At 35.9% G+C, this 20,178-nt stretch overlaps 1 protein-coding gene across 1 annotated transcript in view; it reads left to right on the top strand.

Annotated features, from left to right (window-relative positions):
* The window catches only part of LOC132563390 (centrosomal protein of 135 kDa-like), a 32,330-nt gene that overhangs the window by 9,475 nt on the left and 2,677 nt on the right, over positions 1-20,178 (top strand). Inside the window, exons 4-22 of the mRNA XM_060228154.1 lie at positions 9,233-9,361; positions 10,249-10,485; positions 10,851-10,916; positions 11,238-11,388; positions 11,858-12,126; positions 12,257-12,382; positions 12,885-12,977; positions 13,332-13,394; positions 13,542-13,715; positions 14,330-14,407; positions 15,009-15,160; positions 15,729-15,999; positions 16,409-16,464; positions 17,223-17,391; positions 17,510-17,620; positions 17,901-18,086; positions 18,347-18,556; positions 19,026-19,228; positions 19,549-19,653. Coding sequence (XP_060084137.1) covers positions 9,233-9,361; positions 10,249-10,485; positions 10,851-10,916; positions 11,238-11,388; positions 11,858-12,126; positions 12,257-12,382; positions 12,885-12,977; positions 13,332-13,394; positions 13,542-13,715; positions 14,330-14,407; positions 15,009-15,160; positions 15,729-15,999; positions 16,409-16,464; positions 17,223-17,391; positions 17,510-17,620; positions 17,901-18,086; positions 18,347-18,556; positions 19,026-19,228; positions 19,549-19,653 — 2,849 coding nt within the window. The remainder of the gene's footprint in view (positions 1-9,232; positions 9,362-10,248; positions 10,486-10,850; positions 10,917-11,237; positions 11,389-11,857; positions 12,127-12,256; positions 12,383-12,884; positions 12,978-13,331; positions 13,395-13,541; positions 13,716-14,329; positions 14,408-15,008; positions 15,161-15,728; positions 16,000-16,408; positions 16,465-17,222; positions 17,392-17,509; positions 17,621-17,900; positions 18,087-18,346; positions 18,557-19,025; positions 19,229-19,548; positions 19,654-20,178) is intronic.

Below are 20,178 nucleotides of genomic sequence, written 5' to 3'. Positions count from 1 at the left end.
ATAACTTTTTTGAGTTTATACAAATACCTTTAGTTATTCCTGTTTTTGGCACACAAATGGTCAATTTGTAAAACTCTTGTAAAACTCTCACATTTTCTGAGTGGAACATGATATAATCATGGCTTGAGGACAATGTTTTTTCTGTTATTAGTAAAAAAGAAAAAATATGTTGATACTTGAAATTCTGTCTATCACATAACACTGATTGGAATTATGCCTATAGAGTTTTGTAACATAAGTGAAAAATCCTATGACTGGCATGATTAAATCGGGGAAAAAGTTTATTTTTGGATCTTACTCAACAGATAGTTAGCTATTTCTATAATATAGTGTGATTTCAAATGTATTTTCTGAGAGTATATTGTCATTGAAGTTTAGTACATTGCAAATTTTTGTTTAGTTTTAGTTTAACAATGTACTAGTTTTAGTCTTTTCAATTTCCTTAGTTTCACTTATTTGAAAATTTATTGTAAAACCCAATATTGATACATCTTAATATGGTGTCAGTATATTAAAGTCTGTGTACAAGGATATTCTTTATATATATATATATATATATTATAATTTCAAATTATTATTTAAGCCCTGTTAGACATAGATAACTCTAAGGCTACTAAATTTATTGAAAGTGATTAAATGTACAAGTAAAATATTTGCTAACCATAATGTTGGATGTTATGTTACTCTGATAAAACTTGTTGACGTTAAAGCTGATCTGATGACAAATTTTATATCCAAGGTGTTTAAATAGATTTCCTTTCGACTTTAAACTTTTACCTAGCTTTGGCTATCTCAAGTTGTTTGGACCTTTTATGTACACATACATATACATATTCCTTTTACATCCCCGGTAAGGCAATCACTCAATCCAGTTCAATAACGCTATCAATCGAGGCCTGTCATGGGGTTCAGACATGACATGGTGATAGGTATACATTTAAAATTTAATTTCACCTGCTTAAAAAATTGCTGTAAGTATTTTTGCTAAAAGAATATCGTGTTGTAATACAAAAGTAGGTCAGAAAATGAGTAATTTGTATGGAGACTAATTTGGTTTTTACCTGAAATTCTATTGTGTAAACTTATTGATTTCCCTTGTGGGCCCCATGACTTGCTGATAATATTGAATGAGGCATGCTGCAACATGCTTCTCTTGTAGTAAATATAGTAAAATGTAGCTAGAGCGGGAACACACATTCCCTACTGCCTCTGTAATCTGCTAGGGGACGGGACTGTAAACGTACCAACACCTTCCCTCATTTCGGTCATTTGAGGTGGAGATTGTGCATTTGGACATTGACTCCTAACCATCTTTCTTTACTGGTGAGTAGAAATACAGTGTTAGAGCTCATCAGACAATAGGTTTACACCTGTCACAGGTAGAACTGTAAACAAACGGGTGAGTGGCTGGTACTCACTCATTCCGACTAAAGCTGTCACAATAGGTATGGCACATAAAAGTCCCCTGAAAGGGCATTTAACACTAAAACATGTTTTGTACCTTATAGATAGTGGAATCAAAGTCTCATTGGAATACTTACTGATGTATAGATATATATTGTTGTGTAGGTAACCTTAACATATATATATGTGTGTGTGACATCTGAAAATAGTAATGATCAATTATTGATTGTGACTCTGCAGCCTTAAATTGAGCAGGATCAGATAGCTGGTGAATTAACTATTAATGAACGGTACTGGTGTCACTCGACAAGTACTAGCTGTGTCCCCTTGATCCATTGTCTGTTTCTTGTGTGTGCAATTAATACATGTGTAATTGTATAAAGGATTATTTTGTAACCAAAGTTTTCAGATATTTTACCTCAGCACACTTGTGTGACACACACTTAATGTGTAAGCCAAACAATTTATCTGGCTGTATGATTTCACAGTGTGTAATACTAATTTCATCTTCAGTTAGACAGCTGCATTTGTTTGTACTCAATACATGTGAAAGCCATGTAAAGGTTAACAGGCTTGTAAAATGAGGGTGGGGATGGGGGAGAGGAGGGAGGGGGTGTAGATTTATACACACACTGATCTAAATTGTGATTTTTAATATCCCTATCCATGTTCCCCATGTTTTTCACTGTAAAGCAACAAGAAATATTTTAACAGGATGCAAATACTTCTAATGACCCTGAAAAATTGCTAATTGAAATGATATGCCTCGATTAACACAAATGACTGGTAATTATGTATAAAGTGCCATCAACAATATGAACAGGGCTAGATAATGACATTTAATTTAGGTTTGGATTCATAATTAAATGCCAAAGGTTTAATATGTTGTTTATTTTCAATTATAAACCGAGAATTATTGCTAGCAGTAAAAACAGATTAAATATCCACACCATTATAGATCTTGGATGGTTCCCAAAACCATACAACTGATATCTCATCAAAATATTTCATATGGAGTACTCTGATCTGTTATGGGCTTATCAGTAAAGCTGTCTGTATATGATTATATGCATACCACTTCAATTTCATTTGGATGAAATATTTTGAATGGCGAGTCATCGATCATTTAAAATTTTAAAAAAGCACCAAAACTACTGTTCATTTATGATCAGCTATTTCAAATTTTGAAAAGAAAAAATTATGCAAGGAACCTTTCAAGGGTAATATGAGAATAATATATTACCTCCTTATGGACCACATGATCTAGGCATGGATGATGTCGTGCTCTTCATTGATATCACTCACTATATTAAATCTGTGTCAGATCAAATGGTAATGTCAGATCCTCAAAGTGAGAATTGTGGCAGTCGCAGTATATTTCCCAATGAGAGTGAAATGTATTTTTTGTATAATACATGATGATACATGAAGCTCAGACCTGATTGCGATTACAATATTTGGATTCTGTATTTCTATGAACTGCCCTTCAGCATGAACAGGAATGACAAAAGATGAGAGTTATTGGGTTTAATTATACATGGAAAATTTTGTCACAGCTTTCACCTGTTTCATTTTTTTGCTAATTGGGTGAAAATATCAGCTAGGATAAAGTCTGCTGTTTAGAAGAATATGATTTATTGTTCCAGAGGATGAATTTATCACTGGATTTTTATGTGGGTAGAAATAAGATGAAATGACCTTGGGTGAATGATCTCCCTTGTATAAACACTGTTGCTGTTTTACTGCTATGCAATTGTCTTCAGAGTTTTTTTTTTTTTTTAATTTAATAAAGTATGTTGTGTTTGATTATATATTTCTATGATGGCCTGAAACCTTCATTCTATGCTCACAACATTCTGGTTTTCAGTGTCCTAATCTTGCTTTCATTTTAAAAATTTTGAAGATTTCAGGATTATATATAGAAAATGATATGTGTCACTGGAATTCTGCTTTTCTTTGAATGCTACTGGCATTAGCTAACCTAGGCTGAGTGAGTTGGAATTCTGGAAAAAAAACACAGAACCTTGTGTTTATGTTTTGACATGGAAAATTCTAATGAACTAGAATAGAGATAGCCTCATTGTGTTTTAAAATTTGTGGCAGTATACATTGATTATTTTGTCCCAGGTTAAGTTTTACAGGCAATTTGTGTAATGCAACTGTTGTAGGTGTAGTAAAATTGTACATTAAGGTTAAAAGCACTATGATTAATTATCTCCTTGAAAAGTGCTGCACAATTCTTTGCTAAAAATATCCTTTAGTTAAACTTTTTTATTTGTGTTTTAAATGTAAGCTGGAAAATCTGCTTCTCTATAACTGTCATGCATAAAAGTAATACATATTTTGTTTGCATCACCCGACTCAAGTGTCAATATTTTGATAGTGCTGGAAGGCCTGATCTTGTTTCAAAAGTTAACAAACCAGTCTATATGCTCAGGGGTTCTACACAGTGTCAAAGGGTGGACTACTTAATACTTATTGTGGAACAAGGAAAAAGCATTTGTTGGTAGTTTTACTAAATGGAAGTAGGTATTGACAGGTTAATCACCACCAATTACCATTACCACGCATGGGCTTTTACCAGGCATGTCCCAGGCATGGGCTTTTACCAGGCATGCCCCAGACATGGTCTTTTACGAGACATATCCCAGGCATGGGCTTTTACCAGGCATGGTCTTATAATGGTACCAAGCATGGTCTTATTTATGATGGTACCAGGCATGGGCTTTTACCAGGCATGGTCTAATAACCATACCAGGCATGGTCTTATAATGGTACCAAGCTTGGTCTTATACATGATGGTACCAGGCATGGGATTTTACCAGTTATGCCCCAGGCATGGTCTTTTACGAGACATATCCCAGGCATGGGCTTTTACCAGGCATGGTCTTATGATGGTACCAAGCATGGTCTTATACATGATGGTACCAGGCATGGGCTTTTACCAGCAATTTTTTTTATTTAATTGTGATATAGGCTTTTTACTGAAAATTGTATTATTATCAGGGATCTGCTTATTAGCCGTTTGAACATATTACCAGACATTGGCTTAGTACAAAGCATGAGTTCCAGAATCCTTACCACATATAGGCTTATCTTATTACTAGAAATGGTCTTATTTATCAGGCTTAGGCTAAAAATTACCCATCATGATCTTGTTACCAGGCACAGTCTTGTTATACATAATGGTAAACACTTTTGAAACAATTGAACTTGTATCAATTGTAGCAGCTTCTGTCGTATTTCAGTCAACATAAAATCCTTTGTCGAGAGACGCACATCAGTAGATCCTCTTGTTTCCAAATAATATATGTAACATTTAAAAGATATGTATAACATGACCCCACTTTTGATATATCAAACAGCTTTCATTTCTCCTGGAAAACTTCTTTTTTATGACATTGGTTTTAAGTATTTGTCACACAGGTACACAAGTATGTTCCACTCCCAAGAATTTATTTCTTGTGTAAGGTCAGCCATAAATTGGATCAATTTTTAGGTGGGATGATGTATATCGCACCTTGGCATTCCAGGACAGAACACTTAAGCCTAGTTTTAGTACATACTGGTGACGCAGTGTTAGGCATACTTCTTGTCACGGAATCGACTGTCCATTGTTACGTGTTTAAAGTTTAGTCAGATTTATTGAATAATGCCTGTTCTGAATACAGTCAGGCCATTGTAGTTCTCTCCAAGCCGTTAATATTAAATGATTCAACAATGACTGTTCTAGTCCTAACTGTCTTGATAGTAACTGGAAAACGGAAAAGAACTCCTGAAGCCTGGTAGGCCAATATCATGCTTTGCTTTCTTCTACAACTTGTCGGTGACATGTTTTTCGGCTGTAAAGACAGGCTTTCAACAGACATAGCTTACATGTTATACATGTATTTAGAAGTGACGTTTTGATTTTTCTGTTGTTTACTATTTGGAAATTTCTCCAACTGGATATTTTACTTGTCTGTGTTGATATCAATTTGCAGTGTAATGTTACGGTTATAATTCTATTTCACGGCAAGGAAAGTGTCAAAAGTAGGATTTAGCAATCTCTGTGCTACTGTTTATTAAAGCTCTGTTTTGTAGAACTTTCCTAGAGGTTCATTGATGGGAATAAGCAGTTTCAGGTAGGGTCAGTTCTGATTGAGGAGTATGTGCTGTCCAGTTGGGTCAGTTAAGAGTTAGGAATAAGTTCTTACCTGCAGGGTCAGTTCATAGTTAAGAACTTTCCATGAGATTTGTATTATTGGGAATAGTACAGTCAGTGCAGTGATTTACTAAATAAGCAAACTTAGGCCAGTCTAAGTGTTGATTTGAATATAGAAAGAGTGAATTATAGAGAGAAAACACAGAAACAGTATGGCATCTACATTTTCTGCCTATATCATTTTTCATCTTTCAATAATATCAAACCAAATATCGCACAACCATCAAGACATGTGTAATAAAAAAACTGCTAATATTACATGACTGACGTGAAATATAAAAAGTTAATTAAATACCCCCCTTAGCAACATTTTAGAGGTCTAGTTAAGGTATGATGGAAGGAAAGTTCCAGATTTTTCACTGGAGGGTTAAGCTGGTAGGTGAAGTTGACCAGTTCTGTATGTGTGTTCACAAGCCCCTGTGTATACGTTTACTTGTACTGTAATCTCTTTACCTGTTGATTGGGGAGTTATATCAGGTAAGGCATGCCACATTGCCAGTGTGACATACTGCCTTGTTAATTTATTAAAGTTCTCCACAATGAATTGGTAAAGAGATTCGATAAAAATGGTGCTTGATCAAGTCCCTTTAAATGTTCCAGGCCTGTGTACAGTGCATAGGTATGTATGGTACATGATAAAACTGCGGCTTGATCGGTTGAGTTAGTTTTAAAGCTCCAGGGACTGTATTTGGTGTTTAGGATATAGAAGGCATGTTCTGCCTTGTCCGGGCATGTCAAGGTACCAATGCTTTCCCTACTCAGTGCACTGTGCTGTACACTGACATAAGTCAGCCAAGGTTATCTCTATGGAGAATGCCGGGGAATATTAACATCATTTGGATGCAGGGTAAAACATTTCTAATACTATTCATGTAAATCATTCACGAGGAAAGAAAGATACGATATCTAAGATTTTCATATTTGAGATAGTGATGTTGGACTGGTGAATTCATTAGCTGTAATATCATGTCTTCTTGGTGTCACAAACACAGTATAAGATATGCTCTAGATATATATTATGATTACATATTGATTTTGATTATATCACCAGCTGTCACCAAATTGATTAAAAATTATTATTACATCTAATAACTGATTGTCATCAGACATTCAAGTACATGTATTGTTCCTGTATGTGTGTGGGATGCCCCGGTCTTTAACACTGGTTTTTCACATGGTTGATCACTACAGTCCTGTTTAGAAGGCTGACTGTTCAGGCCATTGTGTCATATACACAGTTAGTTGTCTAAATGAATTGGAGGATGCAGTACATATTTTATCTGTTATGCTTTACTATATAACTACTGTAGCTGAACAATTTGAAATAACAGACAACTAATGGCACATCTCCTAGAACTCAATAATTTATAAGTCCATGTATCAAGTTTATGTTACAGTTTAAAAAAAAATCAATATGCAAGTTACCATTGTTTAATTGTTTTGTAATGTATCAAATGAATATTTCATATGACAACAATAATAACAGTAAGTTTGAATAAACATGTGTTCCTTCACACAGGGTAGAGGGGTACCACATGTATGGTAGTCTACAGGGGAGGTGGAAAGTGGTTTATACCATTGGGGTCATATCAGTTACATAGGTGGGTCAATTTACAACACAACGATTGTTCAATTCACACCGCAATTAAGTCATGAAAGGAAACAACATAATTTTCAGTATAATAACTTTTTTAGCTATCGTTTTACTTACAAATGGTGTACTTTTAAATGCTATTACTTTACACCACACAGAACAGAGGAGGTTTGTTTACACTTTTACCTAAACACTTATGTGTGTCATTTCTGTAGTTAATTACTTGACAATCTTTGAAGGTGGCTGATGCCAAATTGAGGAATGTTTAAATATGTTTGGCTTATTGTCTGTATTTACACACCACCATTAATTCAGTATTTAAGGGCATGTGAACAAAGTCACAATTCCAGCAGTAGGTCTCAACTGCTGATCACAATACCATACATACCGGGTTTCGAGAGATGCAGGTGGATGAAGATTTTGGGGAAGTTGTATCATCACAATCGTGATCTTGTTTGACTTTGTTATAAGATTTGACAAGTTTGATGTTAAACTTGATAGATTCAATGTTGCTACCCCAGTTCTGATTTTGAGAACATGACATTATTGGGGTTGGACCAGTTACCTTGCTTAGATTTACATAAAAGAAGCTGTGGATGAAACACAATACTTTAACAGATACACTCATCAAGCACAGTCTGTGTTGTTCCTTGTTAGAATTATGATTTAGAAGGCTCATGGGTATCTCATTATTGTCTGTATTGTGTTTTTGTAGACATGTGAGTTTTCTGTTACTGTTTTTGATGACACATAGCTACATAGGTATACCGTAATGGTTGTTGTCACACATGTACATGTGTATTCTGTGACTCTTCATGGACACTAGGGTTCTGTTAGCTGTTTTTACTGACATGTTGGTGTGTTCAATGCCTCTCTGAAACATGTATGTACATTTTAAACATTTCATTTGTTGCCAAGTATTAGTTTGAAATGAATATATATGGTATCAGGAGAGATTTAAACTGCCAAATTTATTCCAGAAGTAAAATTGTTAAAATTTTGAGCATGTGAAAGTGAAATTCTAAACAGTTATTTTCACCATCAGTGTAGACTGTATAATGATGGCAGTGGTTTATTGCCTTTTGAGTACAGGATTGTAAAAATATCTGTTGTAGGTATAATTGCTATATCAAATCGTCCCGAGAATTCTAGTCATAAACACATCACTTTGGAAAGTTTGCAGGTGACACCCCATTACAGAATTAACTTTCATGCCCACCATCCTCTTCATATTCAAGTGTTAGCAAATTAAATTCTAAACTTGCTTTTAGTACACTCTTTAGATGTATTTAAGTCAACATATAGTGTATACACATGTTTCCTGTTTTCAATGACTTAGTTAATTGGAGTTGAAGTAAATAAACTGGCACATCTCGTCCTAACTCTGTTTCAGACACCTTAGTTAGGCTACTAGTTCATACAAGATTCTACAGTGTAGTTGGATGATAGGAGAACTGATGAAAATATTACAAGATGTGATTTTAAACATATTTTACTGACTTCAATATCCTAGAAAGATAAGACGCAAATTGTATTTTGTTTTAATTTATGATATCCAGTACATTTCAAAGACATACATTTTCTGTAATGAAGTACTAACCATGACCTCCTGACATTTGTGTTTCTGTCTACTTAATGACCTTGACCTCCTTACAATTTGTGTTTTTGTGTCCTAAATACTGACCTTGACCTCTTGACATCAATGCTTTTCCATCCTGTTGACCTTGGCTTCCTGACATCTTTGTTTCTTTGTGCTAGAGAAGATACTATAACATGACCTCTAGATATGTGTCATTTACATAGTGTGAAACTGACCTTGACCTCCAGATATCTATGATTACTATAGAGCGATACTGACCTTGACTTTCAGACATCTGTTTTTCTGTGTCCTAAAGTATAGACACTCTAACCTTGACCTAATATATGTGACTGTTAAGGTTGTCTTATGACTGACACATTTTTCATGGTATAATTAATCTAAAGTTGTGTGCTATTGTGAAATTATTTTGTATTTGTTTTGTGCTTTGTAGGTTGAAGGTCGTGATGACGAGATAGAACGCCTTACCAAAATGTTAGACGGAGGAAGACCCTCAGACGTGGTGGCCCTGGAGGCCAGAAACCGCGCCAATGAGAGGATGATATCGCACCTCAACATCCAGGTAATAACAGAAAATTCTTAAGGCTTTTACATATAGATAATATAAAGTAGAGCATTACATCTATAAACAAATAAAAACTGAACACTCCATGTATTCTGTTGCCGAACAATCTGTCTGGTAATCTGACACTTAGCTTACAAGTAATTCCTCATCACTCATCATAAGGTCTGGGGTAATGTGACACTTTACTTACAGGTTATCTCTCACTACTCCATATAAACTCTCAGGTAATCTGACACTAAACTTACAGATAATCTCTCATTACTATAAACTCTCACACTTAACTTACAAGTAATTCCTCATCACTCTTCATAAGGTCTGGGGTAATGTGACACTTTACATACAGGTTATCTCTCACTACTCCATATAAACTCTCAGGTAATCTGACACTAAACTTACAGATAATCTCTCATTACTCCATATAAACTCTCAGGTAATCTGACACTTTACATACAGGTAATCTCTCACTACTCCATATAAACTCTCAGGTAATCTGACACTTTACATACAGGTAATCTCTCACTACTCCATATAAACTCTCAGGTAATCTGACACATTACATACAGGTAATCTCTCATTACTCCATATAAACTCTCAGGTAATCTGACACTTTACATACAGGTAATCTCTCACTACTCCATATAAACTCTCAGGTAATCTGACACTTTACATACAGGTAATCTCTCACTACTCCATATAAACTCTCAGGTAATGTGACACTTACAGGTAATCTATCATTACACCATGTAAACTCAGGTAGTCAGTCACCAAACTCCAGTTACAGGTGGTCTTTCCCCAATGTGTACAATAAGACAGATACCAATTAGCTATATATCTTACAGCTTTTCACAATACTTGAAATTATTTTACATAATTTTTTTTGTCAGATTGACTTCCTTCAGCAGAAGACTAGAGAATTTGAGAGGAAGTTGCATGACTCCAACAGCGAGCGTGATGACTGCGAGTCTCAACTTTCTAAACTCCAACTCAAGAATCGGGAGTTGGAATCTCGTAACAGAGAGCTGGAGTATGACCTGAAGGACGTTGACTTGATGGCTAAACGTCTCCAAGTAGACAAAGAGGATGTTGTCAAAACAGCCGACCGTGAAATGGGCGAGGCAAAGGTAAGAAAACAGAGAAATAGTAATATATGACTTTATTGTGGCTTTAAATACTATTATACATAAAATAAAGTATCAAAAGACTATAAGTATGATTCAGATATCTTGAGAGGATTGCAGTTAGCATTATCAATCAAGAAGTCTTACTTAGTACTTCTGCTGTGGAGAGTAAATTGACACAAGGCAGAAATGATTTTACCACAGAATAAAGAAAATTGACCAGAAAAAAATATTTCTAAGCAAATTAATAATCTTTGTCATTTAAAGTGAATATGAACTTTTAAAAGACATACTTTATTTTAACCTTACGATTGTAACATCTGGTTGTGTTGAGAAAATTAATTGAATTCACATATTTTTTTTCGCAGGACGAACTAGAAAAGTCAAGACATGAATTAGAGGACCTGGACTTAAACTTAGCTCAATTTAAGGCTGTAAGTGATTCAAATCATTGTAGAAATGTTTCAGATTTTTCTTTTAATTGACGTTGTTTCTGAAGCTTTCAATCCATTTTATTCCTATGGTGTTTAATTATATGGGATATTTAAGAACGAGTAGCAGAAATCTGGGTACTAGCTCCTTGTTTGACAGAATGTGAATTATAGTAGACACTACCGATGAAATGTGATAATATTCTCTGTTCCCGTCAAGAATATTATCAAATCTAAGTCACTATATAATCTACACAGTTACTGACAGCCGCTGAAATTTATTTAAGAAAAAGAAATAACGACAAGTAAATTTTTGATTTACAGGAGAACCAGCGACTTGTCAAGGACTTGAATGAATCACAAGCACAACTTTCCATTAAAAAAGGTGACTTGTTGCGCCTGGAAGAATTGCTCGATCGTGTCTCTGAAGACAAGAAGAGGCTGAGCCATCGTGTTAACAAACTTATGTCAAATGGTAAGAAAACTTTTACACCAAGGATTCAGTGTAAGTAGTTCTCAGTAAGAGGATGGATCAGATGGGAAATGTTTGTGTTTATTGTGTCTGATGTAAAAAAAATAAATTGCACATAAAATGTTGACAATGATAAGGGAGATGAAATCCAAAACAAATCAAGAGATGGAGGGTAAAGATGAGAGAGGCTCTGATCTGTTGAAACACATCATTAACTTAACAGTAGAGGGTGAAGATGAGGAAGGCTCTGATCTCTTGAAACACAACCTTAACGTAACAATAGAGGATGAAGAGAAGGAAGGCTCTGAGTCTGTTCAAAATTTAATACACAATGATAGATATGAAAGACGATAAATAAAGCACTGAATTTGTTAAAGCAAGTTCAGTAATGTTTAAAATTTCTTAGCCAAGGTATTTCTGATGTGTAATTGTGAACAAGCAAGCAATCAGTGTTCTTTCTATTAACCTACAGAGAAAGAATTAGTTCTTGAAATTGAGAAACTCAAGAGAAAGAATGGTCCTGGTGTTGGAGGCAAGAAGACTAAGACACCAAGCAAACTGGATGCATTTATCCGCAGCCTGGAGGAAGAAAGGAACTACTATCGTGATCAGTCAGATGCCCTCCAAAAAATGTTACGTGGTGAAATTCCTTCACGAGCACGTAGTCCATCCCATTCTCGTTCTTCTTCACGTGCTGCCAGTCCTGTCAGAGAGGTTACCTCATCCAAGTCCGACAAAAAGGTAACGTCAATATCAGCAGGGTAGAGGTGTTAAAGCTTTCAGAAAGGTTGAACTGTTTAGGAAAAGTTGTGTTATTATTTGAAAAAAGAAAAAGAAAAGAGTTACTGTAGCCTAGTTTTGGTTGTTGTAGACGGTAGCTCAGTATGAGACGATTTTGCGGGTTCTTGAGGAGGAAAAGGACTATTACAAGAAAGAATATGAGGTACTGAAGGCACTCAAAAAGTCCTCTTCCTCAGCCAGAGCCACACCCACAAAGGTAAGAGACCCCCACCTCCTACACTCTTGTCTGTAGCCATGAGATATCCTTCCAAGGTCTACTACTTCATCATGCCGAGTTAGGACTGTCTTGTTAGGTTTCTAATAGTGTCTTAAGTAGTCAGAGATATTCTTTGTAGCTTACTGTGCAAAACAATCACCTGCAATCTCTGATATTATTATCGATGTAAAGAAGATGTAAAATTGCTATAATGCTGCTGCATGTGCTTGTGCCTTCCCAAGAAGTAACAGAATAATTGTTTGGTCCCCATTTTCTCTTTCTGTACAGTGTCATTGTTAATGTTTTTGCAGTAACAGCTGACTCAGTGCCCTTGTTATTCATCGTGTAAATCAACTGATAATATCAACTTATATTTTGTGTACACTAACTAGTGACATAATATTCATGGTTAACCTACTGTGAAAACTGAAAAATTCTATTTCTTGGAACTTCCTGTGTAAAATGACCAATGATCTTCCATGTTACTTGATTTTTAATACAGGGAGTGTCAGATGACCCTGAGGTTTCCAAGTTGGTGAGGGAGCGAGATGAGATGAGGGCGTTGTTAGATAAATTTGAACGCCACATGGCAGAGGTTGGTGTCAAAAAAAAAAAAAAAAAAAATTAAAATGAAAGAAACGAAAATTTATCAAAGAAAGTTGAGTATAATTTATGAGTGGTATTGCTTGAATATAGTGACCGAAATTATTTCTAACGCCCATAACATGATGATTCATGTTCTTACATTTTGAATACATTGCTATTAATATCACATCAGTTTGTTGCAACATTCGTAAATTCCTGAAAGGGTTTTAGACATTGATCATGTTACCCAGTACAGGGTGATAAAACACAAAAAGTCGAAGAATTTTGTTTGGTGTTATTCTGGTTACTTGATGTACTGTCTTGTTGATCTGTCCATGACTGTATTGTCACATTTGTTTTGTAGATCCAGGCCAATGTGAAGGTACTGACTGCTGAACGAGACAAGCTCAACACTATGTATGAAGAGGTTAGTGTCATTGTGTCTTGATACCAAAAATTGTTTAGAAAATATTGAAATTGTTGGCAAATTGTGAAATGATGAAGAAACTAACCAAAAATAGATATTACTAATAATTCTAATAGTTCTAACAGTCCTTTCTTACTTTGTTTACAGTCTAAAGATGAGCTTCATAGGGTGAGGAGGGAAATGGTGCGTTCACCAAAATCTCCAAAAACATCTCTAGCAGCACAGGCAGTGCTACGTCGTGTGGAATGTGAGCGTGACGATGCTCTCTCTGACCTCCGACGCATGACAACAGAAAGAGACAGTCTGAGAGAGAGGTTAAAGGTGAGGATTAGAGACCAATAGGTTATTTGTATAATTTGTGACCGGTATACATACACTTGACCTCACGCGGTAAAAACATACGTTTTTCAGTATTGGAAATTCAAGGATATTGTCAGACCTTGCTTTGTTAATCTGGACACTCAGAGTCTGGAAGAATTTCCCTCTCCACAAGGGACAAGTCCAGACTACTTGATAAATTGATAATTAATAAGCAAATCGGCCCTAGCTTCTAACACATGGACTTTGGGTCTGAAGATAATTTTTAGAACTTTAGATTGTTGAATGCAACATTCATTTCTTTTGGAAATACAATCAAGATTGACTATCAGACGGACTGGATATCTGAATTCAACAAATTTAGGAGAGATTTCTGAACTAGATTTAACTGTAGATATTACCTTACCAATTTTACTGGAATTTGTGTTAACTTCCCTTCAAATGTGTCATATATTTTTTAATAAATCAAATGATATGTACACAGATTCAACTGGGGCAAACCCATGAAAACCAAATAGAAAAGCATAATGCAAAAATAGAAATGTATTTTTTGGATTATTGTCAGTCTGTCAAATTAATCACTTTCATCAGTACTAGATATGGTGATTCTGTTGTAGATTGCCACTGAGACATCCCTGTCTGATAGGGCCAAGCTGGAACAAAGGATTGAGGATCTGGAGTCCACCATCTCCACAGTGAGTATGCTCTGCTTGATAGGGAAAGAAAACACTTGCAGTGTCTATTTGAGTGTAAAACAAATTATTTCCTTAGTGAAGAAGTATAACACCTATTAAAAGAGGTTTTTGTCGATACTGCTGGTTAAAACATGTGTTGGTAAATGTTGAACTGTGAAAAATAGTTATATAAGGGCAGTGGATGAACATTTGACTGTGAGTAGAAATATTGTAGTTAAGTAACTTCACTCAGAAAGTGTAGATTTCATGAACCTGCCAGCAAGGGGATCCTGTTGACATTTGTTTTGAAAACAGGACTTTAAGATTTGATGTTTTTATTTGTGGGTTGTTAGAAAAAGCATGAACTGGCAAATTTTATGTTTGGTTTTCCATATATATGTACTATACAATATTTGATTAAAAAAATGATTGCCTGGATGCATGTACATGTATACGGCTGAAGGAGGGTGGGTCATAATATCATTTCTTGTAAGTTGGTGTTTTACTTAAGAATCTTTGCGTATGTGGAGATGCATATACTGGGCAGGTCTAAATGAAAGAGAAATTTATACATAGCATTAGTACTGACAATACTTCTGACCAGAGGTTTGGTTCTGATTAGGTGGATGTTGAGAAGAGAGAGTTTGTGCTCCGAATTTCCACCCTGAAGGAGGACCTTAGAAGCTACGAGGAACAGGTGCGAGATCAGGCCATTCGACTAACCCAGGTTCAGGATGAGGCTTCTCAGGCACGTTCGACTGCAGCACAGATGAAGTAAGTCCTGCCATTGTAAACCTGATAAAACACTTGTAGAAGAAGAATGTACCGCATTTACTACATATACTATAAAGACATTCTTCAAAATTGATGCTCTGTTAATAGTAGCAATATATGCATTGTGCTTTTCAGAAAATTCATATCTATTCTGGGAAAAAGTAAATATGTTCTTATCTAATTCTGGGTGATAGTGCTTGTCAGAATATTCTTATGTATTGTGGGAAGATACTTCTTGTCACAACACAATGTTCTTATTTATTCTGGACAACTAGTACTTGTAGAATGTTCTTTATATACTGCAGAAATACTACTTGTCAAGATGTTTTTTTTTCAATTTATGATATTGTCTGAATATCCTTATCTATTCAAGATGGATAGTACTTGTTTGAATATTACCTAAATTCTGCAAAGATTCTACATCTCAGAGTATTTTGTTGAGTTCTGAAGAGTTAAGAAACAAGGGTTGAAAAAGGGATATTTTGATAACTCAAAACACTTAATATTGCTTTGTATATTCTTCAGTTCACACAATTCTTCAATTCATATCTCGAATGTTTCACTTCAGGATGTTGGCAGAGGAGACTGAAAAATCACTGGAGGAGACACAAAAACGCCTCAACAACAATGAAAAGAACCTCCACACACAGGAGCAGCATAATGCTGAAATGGATAATCGTAATGCAGATTTGTCGCGGACCAACCAGCTGTCACGTGAGGAGATAGCCCAACTCAGAACCACCATCAGTGCACTGGACCGTGAAAAGGACTCACTGCAGCTTGCCGTTGATGACAAGACAGAACGAATGGCCAGATTGACTGATGACCTCTTACACAAGGTACAATTCACAGTTTTACCACAGTGTGTAATAGTAGCCCTGTATTATGTGGTCTGAAACCTTCCTCTATCACTGTCTGACAGTGTGTAACAGTAATCCTATATTATGTGGTCTGAAACCTTCCTGTATCACTGTCTGACAGTGTGTAACAGTAATCCTGTATTATGTGGTCTGAAACCTTCCTGTATCACTGTCTGACAGTGTGTAACAGTAATCCTGTATTATGTGGTCTGAAACCTTCCTGTATCACTGTCTGACAGTGTGTAACAGTAATCCTGTATTATGTGGTCTGAAACCTTCCTGTATCACTGTCTGACAGTGTGTAACAGTAATCCTATACTACGTAGTCTGAAATCTTCCCGTATAAGTATCAGCATTGGTATAATATATGCTATGATTTCCTCTACAGGAAAAGGTGGTTGGTGATCTGAAGATTCGAGTTAGTGAGCTGGAGGCTCAGAGAGAGTAAGTATCAGAAAATGCTATATACATTTAATACAGTGTTACAACTCGATACATAACAAGTTTATTATTACCCCTGATGGAATATTGGGAAGGAAATATTTCAATGCCACTGTTTGTCATTCTATCATGCTTGAAGGGAGTGTTTGCTTGGGATTCCTTTTGGGTGTCAAAGGGTCATATGTCAAGGTCACTCTAACTATTGATAAAAATAAATATTGGTCAGGATTACTATTTATAGACAATAATGCAAGTTCAAGTGAGTCAATCAAACTCAAACTTTACTCACTGCTTTTCTATTAGATATGCTTGCATATGATTGATTTTAGGGTTAACTCTTGTGATTACTGCTATTATTTTGTATTTGCTCAAGCACATGAATTCTCTAGGGCCGTTCAAACTCAAACTTCACATACTAGTTTCTTAAATGACTGTGCTTCCTAGTTTTGGATTGCTTTTCCAGTACAGTCATTAAAATTCAAGGTCATTGTAATTATGAATAGAAAAATCATTTTAGCACAGTAACTCAAATTTATCTGGGCTGAATTTCAAAACAGTCTGCAGACAATCAAATGAACAGGTAAAGAAGTAAGTCTCAGTGATACCTTATTTATTGCTGAAACATTAAGGAAAGGTATTAACTTCCGTGGCAAATTAAGACCCTCTTTACTTTCTTTCAATGATGGTTTTATTGAAGTTTCGTGTTTAGATCATGATAACGTTAAAGCCATTGCTATGTACATGTGAACTTGGCTCTCCAGACATTCCAACGAGACCCACAATATGAAGGACCGAGAGTTGAAGAGCATGCGTCGACAGTTAGACTCTACAGGCGAGGATTTGAGCGAGACAAGTCGCAGCAAGGACATTGCACTTAGGGAAAATAGGCGCCTTCAGGATGATCTTGCTATAATGACAAGAGAAAACCAGGTCAGTCCAGGTTAACCCATCATACATAGAACTTTTTCAGTGTTTGAATTGATTTGAAGTGTTAGTTGAACAAATTTTATTGAGTTGAATTACCAAATTTGTATCTTTTTTATTACAGAAATTAAACCAGGAATTACAGGACGCCCTAGATGAGAAGGAAACACTGAAGGGCCAAGCTCAAGATTATATGCTGGAGGTGAAGCGCACAGAGGAACACCTGTCCAAAAAGGTTTGTCTCTTCCTACGAGAATCTGAATAACATTGTAGAGGATGTATTGTCATTACATAGTAAAAATCTTGATACATTGTTTGTGACAGGAATTATTCTTTGTCAAAAAATGTCTCTGAATAAAGTAAAGACAGTGAATAAAACCATTACTGGTAAATTACCTATTGGAGAAGACCTTTAATATTATCATAATGCAAATGGCAAATTTTTTACCAATCTGTGTCTTTTCTGAGGGGTGTTATTTGATGTATGATCAGTGTCTGTATTATTTGTCTTGTAGGAACAAGAGCGGTCCGACCTGCTTGACCAGTACAGGGCCCTCTCTGTTGAGGCAGAGCAGTACCAGACATCAACTCACCAACTGGAGAGTGAGGGCTCTAACCTTCGCCTGGAGATCATGACGAAGGACTCTGAGCTTCGACGCGTCAGGGACAGGCTAGATAATTTAGAACGTGAAGTTCAGGAGGTACATATTCTGGGGAACTGAAGGAATATCTAATCAAATGGGGACATCCTATTAATGAATATACTTGTGAAGAAAGTCTAATGAATTTCATTGCATAAATGTTATATGATCTAGCAAAACTGTGCAGAGAATTTCTTCTATCCACAGAACAGATATCTTCTCTTTGTGAATTTGAAATCCACTGATATTAAGATACAGTGGTAAAGATAAGTGAGTTTACTAATGATATGTACATAAATACTGTTGTTGTATGTTTCCAGCATTTGAATGCCCAGCAGGCTTATGAGCTTCAAATTTCCAGTCTAACAAGGTCAGTAGCAAACCTGGAGGAAAATCTTCGTCAGGCAGAAGAAGACAAACAGAACTTACTGGTGGATCTGGCAGCCGTAAGGGAACTGTGTGCCAAACTGGAGTCAACCAAAGATTCACTTCAACGTCAACTCACGTCGGCCAGTCTGGATAAAGAGCAGGTAAAGATAATACATGCCAACATCATGTAGTGAACCTTAGATTTTCCTTCTGAATACACATTTGTTTCACTTGTTGATTTTAAATTGTCCCGTGGACCTCTGTAAATGTCTTTCTTACTGGTCTCCAACTTTATCATTGTGGTTGACCTCAGATTGTCCTGCAAGTCTGACACTTTCTGAAATTAGATTGTCCCTTGACTCTCTCCCCCTGTCAGTGTCATGCTTGTTGATCTTAGATTGTCACACTGCCCTCTCTCTGTCTTTGTCACACTTGTTGTCCTTGGATTATCCCACTGCCCTTTCTTTGTAATTGATGCACTTTTTATCCTTGAATAGTCCCACTGCCCTCTCTTTGTAATTGATGCACTTGTTCGATTAATAAATAGTACAACAGCGTTTTTTGGTATAAACTGAAAGGAGGAGCAGTTTATAATCCTACAGTCTTCTGACAAAGTTTTTCTGCTTATAGCTGCAGACGATAATGGAGGATATGCGTCAGGAGACGGAGCTGCTGAAGAGCCAGATGACATCGGAGCGGACGTCGGTGAAGAGTTTAGAGGGAATACTTCAGTCTAACCGAGAGAAAGAGTTCCAGTCACAACTGTCAGCTCAGGAGAAATGTGCCGAGATACAGATGCTAAAGGATCGACTCTCTCTCAATGAGAGCAAGATGTAAGCACTCAGGGAAGATCAAGTAGCCTTGTTTTAAAAGCCATTTACCATATTCATCCCATAAAATGATTAAAAATTAATTGGTCATCAAGATTGAAAGTGGAAAGAAAATATTCTTTTTTAATTACATTACCGCCAATTGTACAAGATTTCATTTCTTTTTGCTGGAATTAATCAATAATATTACAGTGTTTTACTTAATTAACAGAACAATTGTGTGATTGAGTTGAATTGAAACTGATGTAACTCTACACTCAGGCAAAGTTGTTTACTTTTTTCCTAGTATGTTTTAGTATACCTGTGTTTCATTTTTACTTCAGCCAAAGTTCAGGTCGTGAAATTGCCAGTCTACGAACCAGAAATGTTGAGCTAGAAGGAGATGTGGAGCGCCTTCGGAGGTCACTTACAAGTGAAAAGTTTGAGCGGTAGGTGCAAGTCCAACTGTATGGACAATATGAAGGGGACTCTATATGTTGTATCCTTACTTACCCTAATACTGAGGGATTCTATATGTTTTTTCTAATATCTGGCAATAACCCCACTTACACTTATTTCATTACTCTAAAAATAGTAAGATGCTGTATTTGGTGTCAGAAAATATGCTCAATCTCTCTCTACAAGTCAGAATTATGCCTCGGCACCATGGGCTTATTGCAGGATAAATACAGGTCTTACTTTAACACTGTGTGTCCCATTCCTATATATCCCTAACATTAATTACTCTCTGATACTGAAGGATGCTTTTGGTGTGTCTGACAATACACTTTAATCAGATTTCATCACATGTCACTGGTCCTACCAGAGGGAACATTTGTATTGCAATGTATTCATAAATACTAGGATCAGCTACAATTACCACATTTAGCATGTCAAAATTTCTGGATAGCCGAATGTCACATTCTAAATTCAGATCTTGATTTTCTGTATATACAGAGTTATTGCCCATTGTT

Source organism: Ylistrum balloti, unplaced genomic scaffold, assembly GCF_031769215.1.
Source record: "Ylistrum balloti isolate Yb309-2 unplaced genomic scaffold, AGI_CSIRO_Ybal_v1 Utg369674, whole genome shotgun sequence".
In the NCBI taxonomy this organism is placed as follows: Eukaryota; Metazoa; Mollusca; class Bivalvia; order Pectinida; family Pectinidae; genus Ylistrum; species Ylistrum balloti.
Note: the sequence above shows the minus strand (reverse complement) of the source record. Positions and strands in the feature narration are given on the sequence as shown.